The sequence below is a fragment of the Protopterus annectens genome, chromosome 3.part0 (genome assembly GCF_019279795.1).
Source record: "Protopterus annectens isolate FY-2018-M chromosome 3.part0, PAN1.0, whole genome shotgun sequence".
Taxonomy (NCBI): domain Eukaryota; kingdom Metazoa; phylum Chordata; order Ceratodontiformes; family Protopteridae; genus Protopterus; species Protopterus annectens.
In genome coordinates, this window is record NC_056731.1 from 1,418,356,987 (window position 1) to 1,418,374,505 (window position 17,519).

The window sequence follows — 17,519 nt, forward strand, 5'->3', positions numbered from 1 at the left end:
CCTTCCAAAAATGAGAGGCATGCCAAACCTGCCACACAATCGAAGGGCAGAGGCACAAAAACAAATTTCAGATCTCATGGACATGAAAGCTATTCAAGAGGTACCTGCACAAGAACAGGGTCAAGGTTTTTACTCCAGACTATTCCTGGTACCAAGGAAGGGAAAAGATTGGAGACCTATTTTGGACCTATTCATCCTAAACACATTTTTACTCGTGCCAAAATTCAAGATGCTCACATTACAGCAGCTTCTTCCCATGCTGGGCAAGGAGTCTTGGCTGGTAACATTGGACCTCAAGGTGGCATACCTGCATGTCCCTATCAGACAAGATTGCAGAAGATACCTCAGATTTCTTGCAGGTTCAACCCATTATCAATTCTCTGCATTGCCCTTTGGCTTATCTACTGCGCCCAGAGTATTCACGAAATGCCTGGCATCAGTAATTTCCTACTGCAGACTTCAAGGGATACAAATATACCCATATTGGGACGACTGCCTGATCCAAGCGGACAGCAAGCACATACTTCTGAAACATCTGGCTTTTGTAATAATGTTGTTGAATTCTCTGGGATACACAGTCAACAAAAAGAAATCAAGGCTAATACCCTCTCAAACAATAATTTTCCTGGGTGCCAACTTGGACACAAACACCCACATGGCCTACCTCACGCCAGAGAAACAGGGGCAACTAACTCAATACTTCAGAAAACTAGCAAATTTCACCAGGCTGACTGCAAGGAAAATCCTGCAGGCTCTGAGATTCATGGCATCTTGCATCCTACTAATCCTATGTGCAAAGCTGCATATGAGGAAACTTCAATGGTACCTGAAAAACCTATGGTCTCAACACAGCCACAGTTTGGAAACAATAATACCACTGATTCCATGTCTTCAAAAGGAATTTCTGTGGTGGGCTCAAGCATGCCAAAGAAACACAGGTCTCCCATTCTGCAAGACTCAAGCAAATCAAGTCATCACAACAGACGCCTTGGACTACGCCTGGGGGGTGCACATGACAAATCGGTGCATTCAGGGCAAATGGTCCCAAAAAGAAAAGCACCTACACATCAATCAAAAGGAAATGCTAGCAGTAATACATGCTATTATAGCTTTCAAAAACCTTCTGCATCCAGGTCAGCTATTGATAAGGACAGACAACACCACAGTAATGTGGTACATAAACAAACAGGGAGGAACCCATTCATACCCCCTATGCAGGCTGGCCATGTCTCTTTGGAACATGGCTCTGGAATTACAAATTGAACTTCAAGCACAGTACTTGCCAGGCAAGGAAAACACACTGGCAGACAACCTAAGCAGAAATATGACAGATCCACACGAATGGAAGTTGCATCCTCAAGTTTTTACAGAGATAATTCAAGCATGGGGAAGGCCAGACATAGATCTCTTTGCCTCCCACAGAAATCACCAATTGGCAAAATTCTGCTCAAGGACCTTTCATCCACAGGCCTGGAGAGTGGACGCACTCTTTCAGTTGGACAACAATGACAGTTTATGCCTTTCCACCTCTTCCTCTGCTGCCCAAAGTTCTATTAAAAACCAGAGCAGACAGACCAAAGATGATTCTCATTGCTCCAGACTGGCCAAGGCAACACTGGTACCCACTCCTGAGGAGCCTGACGCATTCCCCACCATGGATCCTACCTCTAATGCCTCTTCTCCTGACTCAGCACAATTTCAAAACTCTTCACAGTCAGCTGAAAACACTCATTCTGGCCGCATGGAAGATTCCTTAACTTCACAACAGACCCTACTCTCCAAGGAGGTGCAGGATGTCATTTTGGAGGTCAGAAGGCCTTCTACTAGAAAAGCTTACTCCGCAAAATGGAAACGGTTTTGTGCCTGGAATGAGAAAAAGGGTCAGAATCCTGGAATACTGAATTTACCTCAAATATTACAGTACCTAGCTGAGATGCTAAGCAGTGGACTTTCAATCTCCTCCATCAAAATCCATGCCTCAGCCATTTCTGCAGAATACAACACTGATCCTCCTTTATTCTCTCACCCCCTCTTAAGACAGTTCCTCAGAGGGGCTAAGAATATAAAACCCCCAAGGAAACAACCAGTGCCTGCTTGGGACCTCAATTTCATTCTAGAACAACTGGCCTTGCCTCCTTTTGAGCCAGCTGTCTCAACAGAACTGCAATATTTGTCCTGGAAAACAGCCTTCCTTCTGAATATCACCTCAGCTCGCAGGGTATCAGAACTACAAGCCCTCATGGCTGTGCAGCCTTTCATCATTTTCCATCAGGACAGAGTTTCCTTATGAACCAATCCGTCCTTTATGCCAAAGGTAGTATCCAGGGTAGCTTTGAATCAGGCTATCCACTTACCTACCTTTTACCCTAATCCTTAAAATAAAGGGGAGCGACTACTACATTCCTTGGACATCCACAGACAGCTGCATTATTATTTGGACAGAACAAAGCCTTTCAGAAAATCAGAGCAACTCTTTGTGTCCTATGCTACAGGAGCTCAAGGGAAGCTAATTTCCAAACAGACAATCTCAAAATGGATAGCCCACTGCATACGCTTTTGTTACTGTTTTCATGGTAAAACTGTACCTGCAGGCATCAGATCTCACTCCACAAGGGCCACAGCTACCTCTGCAGCTTTCCTCAGGGGGGTTCCTACCAAGGATATTTTGGAAGCAGCCACTTGGAGTTCTGTACATACCTTCTCCAAGCACTATCACCTACCATTATACTCCAAATCTAGAGCAGGATTTGCCACTGCAGTCTTACAGAGCATCCTGGCTCCTCCTAGTTCCACCTAGTGCCTACCACCCCTTTTTTAGCTTTGGGATTCTACCCATCTGTTATGACTGCAGCTGTATGCACGATGAACATAGTACAGTTTTGTACCTACCATAAATGTAGATGTTCGAGTGCTAATACAGCTGCAGTCCAGGTTTCCCTCCCTCCTTCCCCTCTTGGGACAGGCCTAATGGCCAACACCTCCTCATACAACCTGATTGGGGTATTAATTTATGGTGTATTTGCTTGCAACTACTGTTTTTTGATTATATTGCATTGCATTATTACATAAATTTATGTATTGTCTTCCTTCTGGGGGCACCTGACATCTGGGGCAAGAAAAACTGAAGAAAATGGCGTCGGCTGGTTCTTTTGTACCCCTGTCGCACTGACGTCAGGGAGGAAGCGACGACAACTGATGCCAGACCTAGACTTTGGAATTCGGCCGACCGAGGACCCGCCTGACGGCAGGAAAACCCATCTGTTATGACTGCAGCTGTATTAGCACTCGAACATCTACATTTATGGTAGGTATAAAACTGTACTTTTTTCATAACACTAAATGAGTGAAAAACCTTTGTTTGCAAAATTAAAGAAAATTCTCTAAAATGTAAATATTTATGCAGCCTTTAGACCAATATCTTTTGTCTGTATAATGCAGGGAGAAATGGACTATATGTTCCAGCTGGATACTGTTGTTAAAGCTGCTGACATTGTGCAGACTTTACTTCAGGTAAGAAATTTATTTAGATAGAAGGCTGCTGAAACTGGAACTAAATTGTTTGCAGCCTTAACATATATAAATATAAATGTATTTTTAAGTTTGATTTGTCGCATGTTTAGTTTTTTTTTTAAATATAATGAATAAGCTTATGTTGTGGAGATATTTTCCTTGAAAAATACATTAGATATTGTATAAATTTTCCTTCCAGAGTCCTTTTAATTTCTGAGCAGAGTACAGCTGACAACTTCATTCCTTCAAATAGGCATTTCAAACCCCTGCAGAACAGTGTATACCTGAGCATGCACCATTCAAATATTCTGCCCTTTGTGTAGTTTTCTGATGCAGGAAGATGTGTGATCACTTGTCTGCCTTGGTGTTTTAGTTAGACCTTGTGCTGCTGCTCCTCTCCTTCTTTTTGTTTCTTTTGTGTAGCTCACACATCCTCAAATTCATTTGATCAGATGCTATCCATGTCATTATTGATCACGGATGGTCCTTGGATCTGACCTTTGATCCGAGCCAGCAAAGAGAGCGACCGCTCCTGAGCTCGAGCTCCTCCCCTCCCCTTGCTTCCTGTTATCCATAATCCTCAAATCTCATTTGCAACAATTGTGAACGGTCGTGTTCCTGCTGCTCGAGCTCATTTACTGGTGGATAAGTACATTTTTTGGGTTATTTCTGTACTTTGTCTCCCTTTTCCCTCTATCTAATAAGTTTTAGTAGTATCAGTGATTTTGTAGGTTTAGTAGAAGACCCCCCCCACATTAGTCTTTTGCTGGTGTTAGGGTTTTTTTCCCGGCCTTTTTCCACTTTCTTCTTCTTCTTCTCCTTTCTGTGAGAGTACTTTTGTGTGTGAGTGTAACTTTTTTGGGGGGGTTTTGTGATGGTTGAAAAACCTTCTGAATTTAGATGCTGCTCCTCATGCGGTCAGAAGCTAGTTCATGCTGACACACATGAGAAGTTCATCTGCCATCTAGGAGAGTCCCATTTGGAGAATGAGTGTGAGATCTGTGCTGGATTCAATCCCAGGGCTCTCCTAGAATGTAGGAGCAAGTTACTGCTAAAGGAACTGGCTAAAGGGGGTCCTCTGGTCTCATGCTCCCCCTCCAAGGTCCCTCTGGATCCTAAGAGGAAGCCCTCTTCATCTCTGGACTCCCTAGCAAAGTGGCCCAGGCTCTCTCAGATCCATGTCCTCCAGGTCCAAGTCCAGCCTCGGGGGCATCGGCTCTGGGACAGTCATTGGCTCCAAAGGCCTTGGCTCCCGTGGCCGGATCTGACTGTGAGGTTCGAAGGTCCAAAGATCACATCAGTGGTTCTAAATCCCCCTCAGCTCCAGTAACCTCGTCAGATCCATTGGCTGGGAATTTTGTTAGCTTGGATCCATCTGGGCCTTTGGGTCCGATGGCACCTTTGGAGCCAATTGTTATTATTGACTCTCCAGCCCTCTCCAAGTTCTCTGATCCAAAGAGGTCTAGCAGGTCCTCATCTAGGGACTGCAGGCATTCTACCCACTCTAGCCATTCTTCAGTCTCCTCTCGGTCCACTAGATGTTTGCTCCCATCTGATATGGACCAGATGATGAAGAGCTTTCTCAAAGCCCAAATGGAACTGGGTCTGCTTCCATCCCCTAGCTGTGTGCCAAGGGGTGTTTCACCCACCACTGATCTCCCCTCCCACCCAGCTCCCGAGAGTTTGGCGTCCCAGGGTCAGAGCTTGCCTAAGGAGAGGGCTTTGGCATCAGGTAGTGCCTGGGTTCCTGGCTGGTTCTGCCCACTTGCCCACTGGGTTGGGTTTGCCTTGGGCCCAAGAAATTTCCAGGGGCCACTGGGGGGAACATTCCAGTCCGGAGTTTTCAGATCATTCCCTTCCCTTGGGGGCCTCTGCCCTTGATAGCTTGGGTCCGATACTGGGGTCTCCCCTCCTGCCCCAGTCAGTCAGTCAGTCACGGCCTGTGGGGAGGAGGGTGAGGCTTCGTCCATTTCATCTGCCTTCCTGGCAATAGGACTGTCTGTGGTTCATTGGCAGCCTCTTCCTCTGCTCTGGACCTTACCCAGCCTGGTTCAATTTTGGGTGGGTTGCCTACATCATTGGTCCGTGGTCCGCCACCCTGGGATCACCTTCAGAAGGGCATCACCCCCATAGTGGTTCCTCCTCCTCCGAGTCATCCCCAGAGTCCATGGTGGAGGAGCCTTCTTGGAAGAGGACTTGCAAGAGGAGGTGCCTAGACTCCCCGCAATATTCACTAATGGGAGACTTAGATTTTGAGGAAAGGGACTGGTCCCCCAAACTACCATACGAGGAGGTGTCCTTTGGCGATATGCTTGAAATCCTGAAAGAGCGGGGCGGTTGGTCTTTCTCCAAGCCATCCTCCGAGGAATCCGTGTTCCTGAAGGTGTTTGAGGTGGGCTTATCTACTTCCTGGGTGTTTCCCCCTGCAGACAAGTTAGTCCAGCTCTTGGCCAGCAGGGTGTGGAAGGAGCCAGACACAGTTGAACCGGTCCCCAAGAGGGTGGATAAGTTCCTCAGTCCCCCTAAGGACAAACTATTTTGAAGCAAAGGTGCCCTGGTAGATGCTATTGTGGTTGCCATTGCCACCAAGAAAGAGTTCGAGAAACAGAGCTCTATGGTCCATCCCCCTAACAGGGAGTCTAGGGCGATTGACTGGTTTGGGAAGTGTGCGTATGCTTCAGCCATGTTCGGACTGAGGGCTACGAATTACATGGCACACTTTACACGGCTACAAAGGGATTTGGTCTTGGAGCTCTCCTGTTCCCTTTCAGAGTTGTTGCCTCTAGAGAGCCTCATGCTGGTTTCTCCCAGGCTATCCACACTCAATTCCCTAGCTAATGTCTCGATGAGGTTGATCTCGAACGCTGTTGGGGCCACCTCATGAGCAGCGGGTACAGGCATTGCTATTAGGCATCATGCCTGGCTTCTCCTGTGTGAGTTTGCGGACAACTTTAAAGCGTCCTTTACTAATGCCCCATTTGATGGATCTACTCTTTGATCCCTTGGTCAAGGACACATTGACCCACAGTGAACAGGAGGGAAAGACCTTGTCAGCGGTCGGTATCAAGTTTTCTACTCTCCAACGATCCTTCTCTAAGACTCAGAGGGATAGTAAAAAAGCTATGGTTTCGCAGGACACAGTCTTCCTTCCAGGACGCTCCGCAGGAATCCTCTTCTTCCAGCTGGAGAAGGAGATTCGATGGCAGGTGCTGCCCCAGGGGCAGAGGGGTCCGCAGAATCAGGGCTTCCAAGAACTCTTTTGAGAAGCCCCCATAGCGCACCTGAAGTGCTGCCCAACTGTCCTGCCGTGGAGGTAGTCGTGGGTCGTATCTCCTTATACCAACTGTCTTGGGCTGCCATTACCTCATACTAGTGGGTGCTAAACATTGTCTAGGGGATATCTCATACCGTTCTATCACCACCCCTTAAATCCAAAAGTCACTCCCGGACGTTCCACTCCGTCAAAGGGAGTTAGCTCTTTCAGAGGTGTAAGACCACCTTCAAAAATGGGCCATCCAGAAGGTCCCTACAGGACAACAAGGATCCGATACTTACTCTCGCTTCTTTTTAGTGCCCAAAAGAACAGGAGACCTGCTTCCCATTCTGGGCCTCAGCAATCTGAATTTGTTGGTCAAGAATTCAAAGTTCCGATGGTTACTATTCAGTCCATTCTTCTGGTTCTACACAAGGATGACTGGATGTGCTTGATAGATCTCAAGGATGCTTACTATCACATAAAAATAGGTGCTCCAGGAAATTTCTGCACTTCCGGCTAAGGGCCAGTCATGATTAATTCAGAGCCCTGCCCTTCGGTCTCACCTCAGCCCCCCAAGTGTTCAAATGTATGGCAGTGGTTGCAGCCCATCTCCAGCTGCAGGGATTTCAGGTCTTCCCATGCCTGGATGATTGGCTTCTTACGTCTCCCACAAAGCATCTTCTTTCACTAGCTACAGACTTCATTTTAAACCTTTTTCATGATCTGGGCATTACTGCCAACCTTCCAAAGTCTTATCTTCCTCCATGCCAGAGGCTGGAGTTCATAGGAGTTCTTCTGGACATGGTGTCAGAGACTGCAACTCTATCCCTGCTCAGAGTAGACACTATCAGGGAGCAAGTTCTTCTCCTTCTAGATTGGTACAGTGCCACTACCCATCTCATTCTTCAGGTCCTTAGGTTGATGGTGGCTATTCAATTGGTTCCCCTCTCCAGGTATCACATGCGAGTGCTTCAGTGGACCCTAGCGGTACAGTGGTCGGCTCATCTTCACTCCATGTCCACACCAATTCGAATTTCTCGGGTCTACAAGCAGCACTTGAGCTGGTGGGTCCAGACTGAGGATCTCCGGCTAGAGAGACCCTTTTGCCTTCCGCAACCACAAGCCACAGTGACCACGGACAGCTCCCTGTTGGGGTGGGGGGGCATTTCCAGGGAAGGACAGTCCAAAGCATGTGGTCCCCCTTGGAGACCAGATTATACATCCTCGAAATGAGAGCGGTCCTATTAACATTGCAAGCCTTCCAGGACCTTCTCCCACTCGGGACGGTAGATATTCAGTTTGGTACTTCAACAAGCAAGGGGGGACACTATCCTACCCACTGTGCAGAGAGGCCATGAGAGTTTGGTAATGGGTGATGGCCTCAGGATGCTTTCTTCTTGCAACCCATATCCCTGTTGATACCAGTGTGCTAGTAGACAAGCTGAGGAAGTCTATCCTGAGTCCCCTCGAGTGGTCCCTGAAACAGTCAGTGGCAAGTCGGATCTTCCATTGATGGGGATCTCCGTGCTGCGACCTGTTTGCTTTTCCAGTCAATCACAAGTGCAGCAAATACTTTGCCTTGATACCCCCATCGGGGGAGTCACCCAGGGATGCTCTGATTCATGATTGATCACTGGACTCCTCTATGCCTGTTCCGCAATGTCCCTCATTCCCAAAGTTCTACAGAAAGCCCATCGTCTGAAGGCTTAGCTCATCCTCATTCCCCCCTTTTGGCCTTGTCAGACATGGTTCTCCCTCCTCTGGTCTCACCTGAAATATCTGCCTTGGACATTGGATCTAGTACAGGATCTCATTTCCCACCCATGGAGACTTCCCCCTCCTGACCTGATGTCCCAGAGGCTGACAGCTTGGTACTTCCAGTTCCAGTTATCATCAGCCAGACCAAGTTGCCTTCCCCGGCTTCTCAAAAACCTTCCACTAAAAAGGTTTATTCCAGCAAGTGGAATAGATTCTCTCTTTGGGCTTGTCAGAGGGACATAGATCTCTGTTTGGCTCTGGTTCCAGATATCTTGGCCTTCCTCCCTTCTGTATTCCAGCAAGGGGCCAGTTTCTCAACAGTTAAGCTGCAGTTGGCAGCTATCCCCAATTTCCATTTAAACAATAGTCCCATATTTTCTTCTTGGCTCTGCAAGGCCTTTCTCTAAGGGGTATTCTTGCTTAGGCCTCCCTTCAAAGATCCATCTCCTTCTTGGAATTTTATCTTGGTGTTACAGTCCCAGACACAACCTCCTTTCAAACTTGATGCAAAATGTGACATTAAGTTTCTATCTTGGAAGATGGCCTTCTTGGTTGCAATTACCTCTGCCAGGAGGGTTTCTGAGTTACAAGCTCTTTGTATAAAACCTCCCTTCATGATTTTTCATAAGGATAGGGTTTCCCTTTGAACCAATCCTTCCTTCATTCCAAAAGTGGCTTCGGAAACCAACCTAAGTCAGTATATCCAACTCCCTGTCTTTTTTCCCAACTTCTCAAACAAAGGGGACTGTCATCTACATTGCCTGGATGTTCATAGGCAGTTGCGTTTCTACTTAGAGGACTGAGGATTTTCGAAAGCGGGATAAGCTTTTTGTAGCCTTCTCCCAGGCTAGGAGAGGCAGGGCTATTTCCAAAGTGTCAATTTCTCATTGGATAGTTTCTTGCATAGTTCCCATTTACGAGAGCAATGACAGGGATCTTCCCAGACCTATTAAAGGTCATTCTACGAGGTCAGTGGCTACGTCTTTTGTGTTCTGGGCGAGGAATTCCTTAGATGACATTTGTGCTGCTGCCACTTGGTCAAGCCCCAATACCTTTGTAACACATTACAAGTTGTATTTGGTATCCAGGGGTAGAGCCTTGATTGGTTCTTCTGTGCTTCAGCATGTCCTTCCTTGAGACCTTCCAGGATTTGGGTAGCTGGGGACTCTGACCCATCCATGATCAATAATGACACAGATAGCATTAGATAAAGAGTTATGTACTTATAACTTGGAATCTGCGCTATCCAGTGTCCTTATTCATCATGTTCCCACCCTCCATCCCCCTCCTCCTGGTGACCAGAGGATTCTCGGAGCGATGGCATGTTTGGGTATGCTGTTCCTGGGTTAGGACAGTGTCCCTGCCAGGATAGTTATCTAGCAAACTCGATCTGAGGATTATGGGTAACAGGACATAATTGGAGGGAAAGAGCTCAATCTCAGGAGCTATCGCTCACTTTGCTGGCTCAGATCCGAGGTCGGATCCAAGGATCATCCGTGATGAATAATGACACTGTATAGCACAGATGCCAAGTTATGGTAAGTACATAACTCTTTTTAAATTATATTGTGATAGTGCCATTGACAGTATATTCTAGTGCCCACTGTGTGCTTTGTGAAATGGTTTCCTTAAGTCATTTTTGAATATTACTTATTCCATTTGCCAATTATGTCCATTTCTTCTTCCTCCTCTGTCCTCCTTGTGTATGCAGAATGTTTGTATGGAGAGGAAAGGAGGTGCATTTTAGGAAATAATGCCTAAGAGTGCAATGGAAGGAAGAGGGTTGGGTATACAGGTTTTAGGATGCTGTGTAATAGTAGCAAATGTGTCAAGTAGGAGGAGTGAGGAAAAAGTGAAACACGTTTGAGGATAGTGGAAAAGAGGTAAAAATGAATTATAAATATAAGGTTTTTTTTATTGCAATCTGAGGAACAGAGATACTAGAGATACTAGAATAATATAGTAATAGTCGAAGAACATGTACTATAGTAAAGAGTATTATAAGAAAGAAATTAGGCATGTGAAAGAGAGTAAGCAAGGACTGAGGGGAGAAGGTTAAGCCATTTTCAGATCTAGTTAAATTATTTTTAGTAAATAAAGATGACTCTTGGAGAAATGAGGGGCTCATTAAGGTGGATGAGGGTTGCTATAAAGATGAAAGGAGATATAAAAAGGAGAGGCAAAGCTGATTGATTAATGTTTCCATGAAGCAGATGGAGATAGAAGGAGAAAGGACAAAAGTGGAAGACTATATAAAGGTTAAGGTAGAGTATGAGAAAAACAGTTTTTGAGAAGATAAGGCAGATGCATTAGGAAGAGACTGTGCATTGGAAGGATGGCAGCTTGCGAGATGAAATCTGTTAGGAGGGTGAGACAATGATTCACCTGGTTTATGATGTACTGATGCATTATTTGCATCTTGAATATATGACTCTAAGACTCTGTGTAGGCTGAAAGGAGGGTGGTTGAAAGCTGATAATTGCTGAAGTTGTTGGGTAAAGGGACAAGATAGCATCTAGTTTTTCTGTTGTTTGCATGAGCTGATTAGATTACGGGACTGAGTGACAGAAAACTGTAAAAGCAGATATAGTGGGAAGGTGTAGAGAATATTTGTTTTTGGAAAAAGACATAATGATTTTGTTCAAGTAGCAGTACAATGGAAGGTATAGTTCTGTGGTGCCCATAGGGAAAGGAAATGTTAGATGTTTAGTATGAGTAGTGCATATATGAAAAGTAGCTCTTCTAGAGGCAATTGAGGAGTCTTTTTTTTTGGGGGGGGGTGAATATTATATAAACTGGAGGGTAGTCTTGCTTACTTATACTTAGACGCTCCAATGCTATATACAATATCGGGCAATAAGCATTCTCCAATGTTTCCGGTCTTTGGCAGAGGTCTTGGCTTTACCCCAGCTGATGTTCAGTACCTTCAGGTCTTGTACAAACATTCTTCAACAAGTATTCCGCAGGCATCATCTTGGTCATTTGGTGGTGGGAGGTGCCCACGTCATTGCTGTCTTTTGGGTTCCAATGGTTCTCCATTTGTAGGACATAGCCAGGCAGTTGAAGTCTTCTGCGAGCAACAATGATGCGAGCGACAATGATCTGGAGTTTGCATGATCTACTACTTTGTAGAACCTCTTCATTGGTGATATGATCATAGTATCAGATCTTGAGAGTTTGGCAGAGGCAGCTCTGCTGAAAGACATCAAGCTTCTTGTTGATACTTGCTGACACCTTACAGGTTTCACTTGCATAAATGGCCATAGGGATCATGACAGAGGTTAGCAGGCGGTGCTTGATCTTCAGGGAGATGGATGGTGAGGACTGATCTTATTCATTCTTTGGAATACTGCTATTGTCTTCCCAAAGCGGCACTTGGCATCTGCTTCTGTGGCTCTGTCTTTGGTGATCGCACTACCAAAGTAGGTGAATTTCTCCTCTTCCTCCAGCTGCTTCAGTTCGATCATCACTTCCCTCGTTTGGTGCACGGCATGTATGTTCATGATCTTTGACTTATTGGTACTGATACTGAGGCCAATCTTGGTGGCTTCTTGGCCGAGGGTGGTTGTCACATCCTGCAGCTTTGTCTCATCTTCTTTGATCAAGGCAGTTTTATCAGCAAAGTCCAGTTCACTGGGGTGATACCATTGGATACCGGCTCTGATGCGCATCCCTGCTCACTACATGACATAGCCCAGAGAAACGAGCAAGAGGAGCGGAGACAGGATACACCCTTGTCTAACCCCAGTTGTAATCTCAAAGAAGTCTGTGTGGCCATTTTTGGTGTGGATGCAGCAGCTCGATCACTAATACAAATCATTGAAGATGGTATTAAAGGCTTGGTATGCCATAGGAATGCAGGATCTGCCAGGGTGACTCTCGATGGATGCTGTTGAAAGCTTTCTCGAAATTGACAAAGTTGATGGCCACTGATTTTCAGAACTCGACACATTGTTCCACGATGTTGCAGAGAGTGAAGATTTGATTGCTGCATGATCTTCCAACATGGAAGCCGGCTTGTTCTTCCCACAGGTGTTGGTTTATAGCATTCCGCAGTCGCAGGAGTAGGACCACACAGAATGTTTTCCCAGGCATTGAGAACAGAGTGATGCCTCACCAGTTTGTGCAGTCAGATGTGTTGCCTTTCTTCGGAATCTTGGCTATGACACCTCTCCACCATTCTTCTGGGACTGCTGTGATTTGCCAGCATTCGTTGAATAGTGTCCCAAACTTTTCTGCTATGGCCTGACTGCCATGCTTCATAAACTCTGCAGGTATTTTCTCCAAACTGGCTGCTTTGTTATACTTATCTTCTGATTGTGATGTTTACTTCCTCGATAGAGATCACACCAGTATTCACTTGCAGCTCCTCCTGATCCTCATCTACATCAAAGTCATAAGTGGTGGTCTGGTTGATTTAGGGTTTCCTGGAAGTGTTCGATCTACCTTTCATTCTGCTGTTCTATGGCTGTCAGAAACTTCTCACTCTTATCTTTGATCGGGATGTTGGAATTGCTTTTTACTCTAGTCAGCTCATTGACAGTGTGGTAAAGGGTGTTGGTGTCATTACGGGTGGCCACCTCTTGCACTTAGTTTCCCTTTTGTTCCAGCCATTCTTTTTTATCTTTCTGACAGCTCTTCAGCTTTCCTCTTTTTGGGCATTCATTTTTGTGGCCTGGTCACATTTAATTTTCTCCTTTATTCTCTCTTCAATCAGTTTCTGTTTGTGGTCTTGGATCCACTTCTTTTGTCATCCTTGGCATCTTCCAATATCTTGGGCGCACTCTCTGATGGTATCTTTGAACTTGGCACAGTGGTCTTCGACATTCATCGCCTCTCTAAGGAGAATGAAGCAGCTTGAGCAGTTCCAGTTCGAAGGTGTCTGTGGTGGCAGGGTCTTTGAGCTTCTCAGTTGTGAACAGTCAATTTAGTGTGGTCTGTCTTTGGTGTCAAATTTGGAGTTTAATCTTTGCCCTAACTAGGTAATAGTCTGAGCCAACGTCCACATTCGTGAAGATCCTTGCATCACGCAAGGATGATCTCCACTTTTGGTTGATGCAGAGGTAGTCGATCTTATTAAAGGTACGCCCTTCTGGTGACCGCCAAGTGGTGGTGTTCTTGTGGATCCACTGGTGTTGAAAGTATGTATTACCAGCACATAACCCGTTGTGTTTTCAAAAGGATACCAGCCATTTGCCATTGTCGCTGAGGTGTTCAAATGATGTATGGGCTCCGACCATGCCTTCAAATCAACTCCAGTCACCTCTGAATTGGGTATTGAAGTCTCCAATCAATATCTTCAGGTCATGGTTTGGGATGCCACATCCTCTGTGTTCTCTGTTGGTGCATATACTTGTATGACTGTTACTTTGGCACATCCACAGGTGAAACGGGCTGTGATAATTCGATCGTTGACAGGCTTCCAACTGACTAATGCTTTCTTTGCACATTCACCCAAGATCAGGCTGACCCAGTTATAGGAAAAGACTAATCGTCCTTCAAGGCCCAAGCTGCACAGCCACAGCCAAAATGATATAAAAATAAAAGGAAAAGAAAACAGCAGGACCACCATGGCTAATGGCATCAACTTTAGTAAAAGATGAGCGCTTTTGCATTTATGAATAAATGCTTCATCAGATCTAGAAACAACAACTCAAACAGTATATTAAATACCCATTTTCAGTTAATCACATTTTAAAAAGTAATTAATCAGAACACTGTCTGCATCAATTAATTAAATCAATAAAGCAATTTACGTCCGTCTTAAGCAGGCTTTAGTGGGACAGATCCTTTTAGACCCAGGTATCTATCAGCTTGCAACTTCAAATCCCATAGTAATTCAGCTTTCTCTGTGTAATTCACTTTGTCACTCACCTCTACAATTAAGATATATATGTTGTAGTATTCTAAAAGAGAAGACGTGTCCTTGATGTTCTATATTATGTTTAGCCAGTGCAGTTTTAATATTACCTTTCTTAATGTCATATAAATGCCTCATTACTCTGTCTTTCAGCTTTTTATTGGTCTTTCCTACATAAAAATTTGAACATGAGTTTACAAATAGCTAGATAAACCACATTTTCAGTGCAATAATCCATGTATGCATAGGGTTTAAATGTAAAATTCAATCTTGGATGTTCATAGATTTGTTCTTTGGAAATAAAAGCACAAGCTCGGCATTTCGACAGACGTAAGTCCCAATCCTTGTTGACTTTATATTTACTCTCATTCCTATTCATTTTCCCACATAGTTGTCTCTCTAAATTTGGAGCATTCCTATAGAGGAACATAGGAGATCTACCTACACAACACATAGTTTTCTTATCTATAGTTAAATATATACAATTTTTACGTATAATGTTGCAACTGGGACTTATGTCATTTGTATATTTCATACCAAATCTTACCTTGTAGTCACTATTATTACTATGTATTATCTGATTATCGTTAGAAGGTTTTTGTGAAAAGAATGGTTTATATATATTGCTCTCCCTTCCATCACATACCAATTTCTTATTCATAGCCAACATATTCTTGTTGTAGCCTCTTTTTATTTGTCATATTGTCTATGGCACTCCTAAAGCCAGTTTCTTGGGTGCATAATCTAGAGGCTGTCATGTATTGTCCTTTCACTAAATTAGGATAGACATGTCTAGGATGCATACTATCCCTAGTTAATAAATTGTCATTTTTTACGATATAGGGAAGTATTCAAGCTACCCATGTCATCTTCAATATGTATATCTAGAAAATCTTTTCCTATACTTGAGCATGTCATGATAAATTCTAAAACATCTGTAGTATTGTTTAAGTCACAAACATTTCTAACTTATATTATGTGCCCTCCCATAAAATAAACACATTGTCTACAAAACGACGATAAAACACAAAATATTTTGTAAATTCATTCATGGAGAATACACTTTCATCCTCCATCTACTTAAAACTAAATTAGCATAAGAGTTCGCACATGGAGTACCCATGGCAACTCCCCATTGCAGTAAATAAATTCCATCAGCACACATAAAAACGTTATTACTTGGAACAAGATCTAACAAGAGACATATGGTGTTCACAGCCATAGTCATAAAGTCACTTGTATGGGTTATCACATACCTTATTGCTTCAATACCAAATTTACTGGATATTGATGTAAATAAATTTCTTATATCCAAAGTTACTAATAATAGGCCTATACCATTGCCCTTATAATTTATGAACTCTTCTAGATCACTCAAAAGCAGTGTCTTTCAAAATATAAGGAAACATAGGTATAATAGTTATTTGTTTTTCTATAAAAATTGAGCAGGTTGTGTCACCCAACCCTCTCCTGCAACAATGGGGCATAAGGGTGGATTTATGCAGCTTTGGTAATCCTTTGTCAGAATAACAGGATGTGCAACATAAAGAGCATCATATATAGAATTATCAATGGACCTATTCATCAGACGTTCATATAGAATATCGTGAACATAGTTGATAATGTTTCGAAAATACGGGACATTATCAGCTATGTTCATGATGGGTTGGATGATGCAACCCTGCTCAATTCTTATAGAAAAAGAACTGAGAACTGTTATACCTACGTGTCCTCATATTTTGAAAGACATTAAACAACTTTTGAATGATCTATATGAGTTCATAAATTATAAGAGAAATGTTACAGGCCTCATAAAAAATGTTGGAAGAACAATTTATTAACTAGGGATAGTACGCATTCTAGACATGTCTATCCCAATATAGGGAAGGGACAATATATGAGAGCCTTTAGATTATGTACCCATGAAACTGGCTTTAGGAGTACCATAGACAATATGACAAACAATTTTATAGACAGAGTCTACGACAAGAATATTTTGGATATGCATAAGAAATTGGTATGTGATGGAAGGGAGAGTGATATATATATAAACCATTATTTTCACAAAAACCTTCAAACGATAATCAGATAATGCATGGTAGTAAGAATAATGACTACAAGGTAAGATTTGGTATTAAATATATAAATGACATGCATCCCATTTGCAACATTATACGTAAAAAATTGGAAATATATAACTATAGATAAAACTGTCTTGTGTAGGTAGATCTCCTACGTTCCTCTATAGGAATTCCCTGAATTCAAAGAGACAACTATGTGGGAAAATGAATAGGAATAATAGAGTAAATATAAAGTCAACAAGGATTGGCATGATGTACTTGTGCTTTTATTTCCAAAAAACAAATATATGAACATCCAATATTGAATTTTACATTTAAACCCTATGCATACATGGATTGTTGCACTGAAAATGTGGTTTATTTAGCTACTTGTAACTAACTCATGTTCAAGTTTTTTATGTAGGAAAGACCAATAAAAAGGTGAAAGAGTAATGAGGCATTTATATGACATTAAGAAAGGTAATATTAAAAATGCACTAGCTAAACATAATATAGAACATCAAGGACACATCTTCTCTTTTAAAATACTACAGTGTATATATCCTAGTTGTAGAGGGGGTGATGTAGTGAATTACACAGAGAAAGCCGAATTACTATGGATTTTGAAGTTGCAAGCTGATAGACACCAGAGTCTAAATGGATCTGTCCCACTAAAGCCTGCTTTAGAGGGACGTAAATTGCTTTATTGATTTAATTCATTAATTGATGTAGAGAGTGTTCTGATTGGTTACTTTTTAAAATATGATTAACTGACAATGAGTATTTAATGTACTGTTTTTGAGTTGTTGTTTTTAGATCTGATGAAGCGTTTATTCATAAACGCAAAAGCACTTATCTTTTATTAAAGTTGATGCCATTAGCTGTGGTGGTTCTGCTGTTTTCTTTTCTTTTTCTTTGTATAAGATCAGGCTGACGACCAGTTCATGCCTTTCATTGTATCCTGCATACAAGATGGTTTTACCATTGCTGATGATTCGTCCATTCCCTCTCCATCTGGGTTTACTGACACCCCGAATGTCCAGTCGATAATTATCAAATTCTCACACCAACTGAG

The 17,519-nt window shown here is 43.2% G+C and overlaps 1 protein-coding gene across 1 annotated transcript in view; it reads left to right on the forward strand.

Annotated features, from left to right (window-relative positions):
* The window catches only part of NSMAF (neutral sphingomyelinase activation associated factor), a 2,091,028-nt gene that overhangs the window by 495,706 nt on the left and 1,577,803 nt on the right, over positions 1–17,519 (forward strand). The window contains exon 7 of the mRNA XM_044065485.1: positions 3,439–3,510. Within this exon, the coding sequence (XP_043921420.1) occupies positions 3,439–3,510 (72 nt within the window). The remainder of the gene's footprint in view (positions 1–3,438; positions 3,511–17,519) is intronic.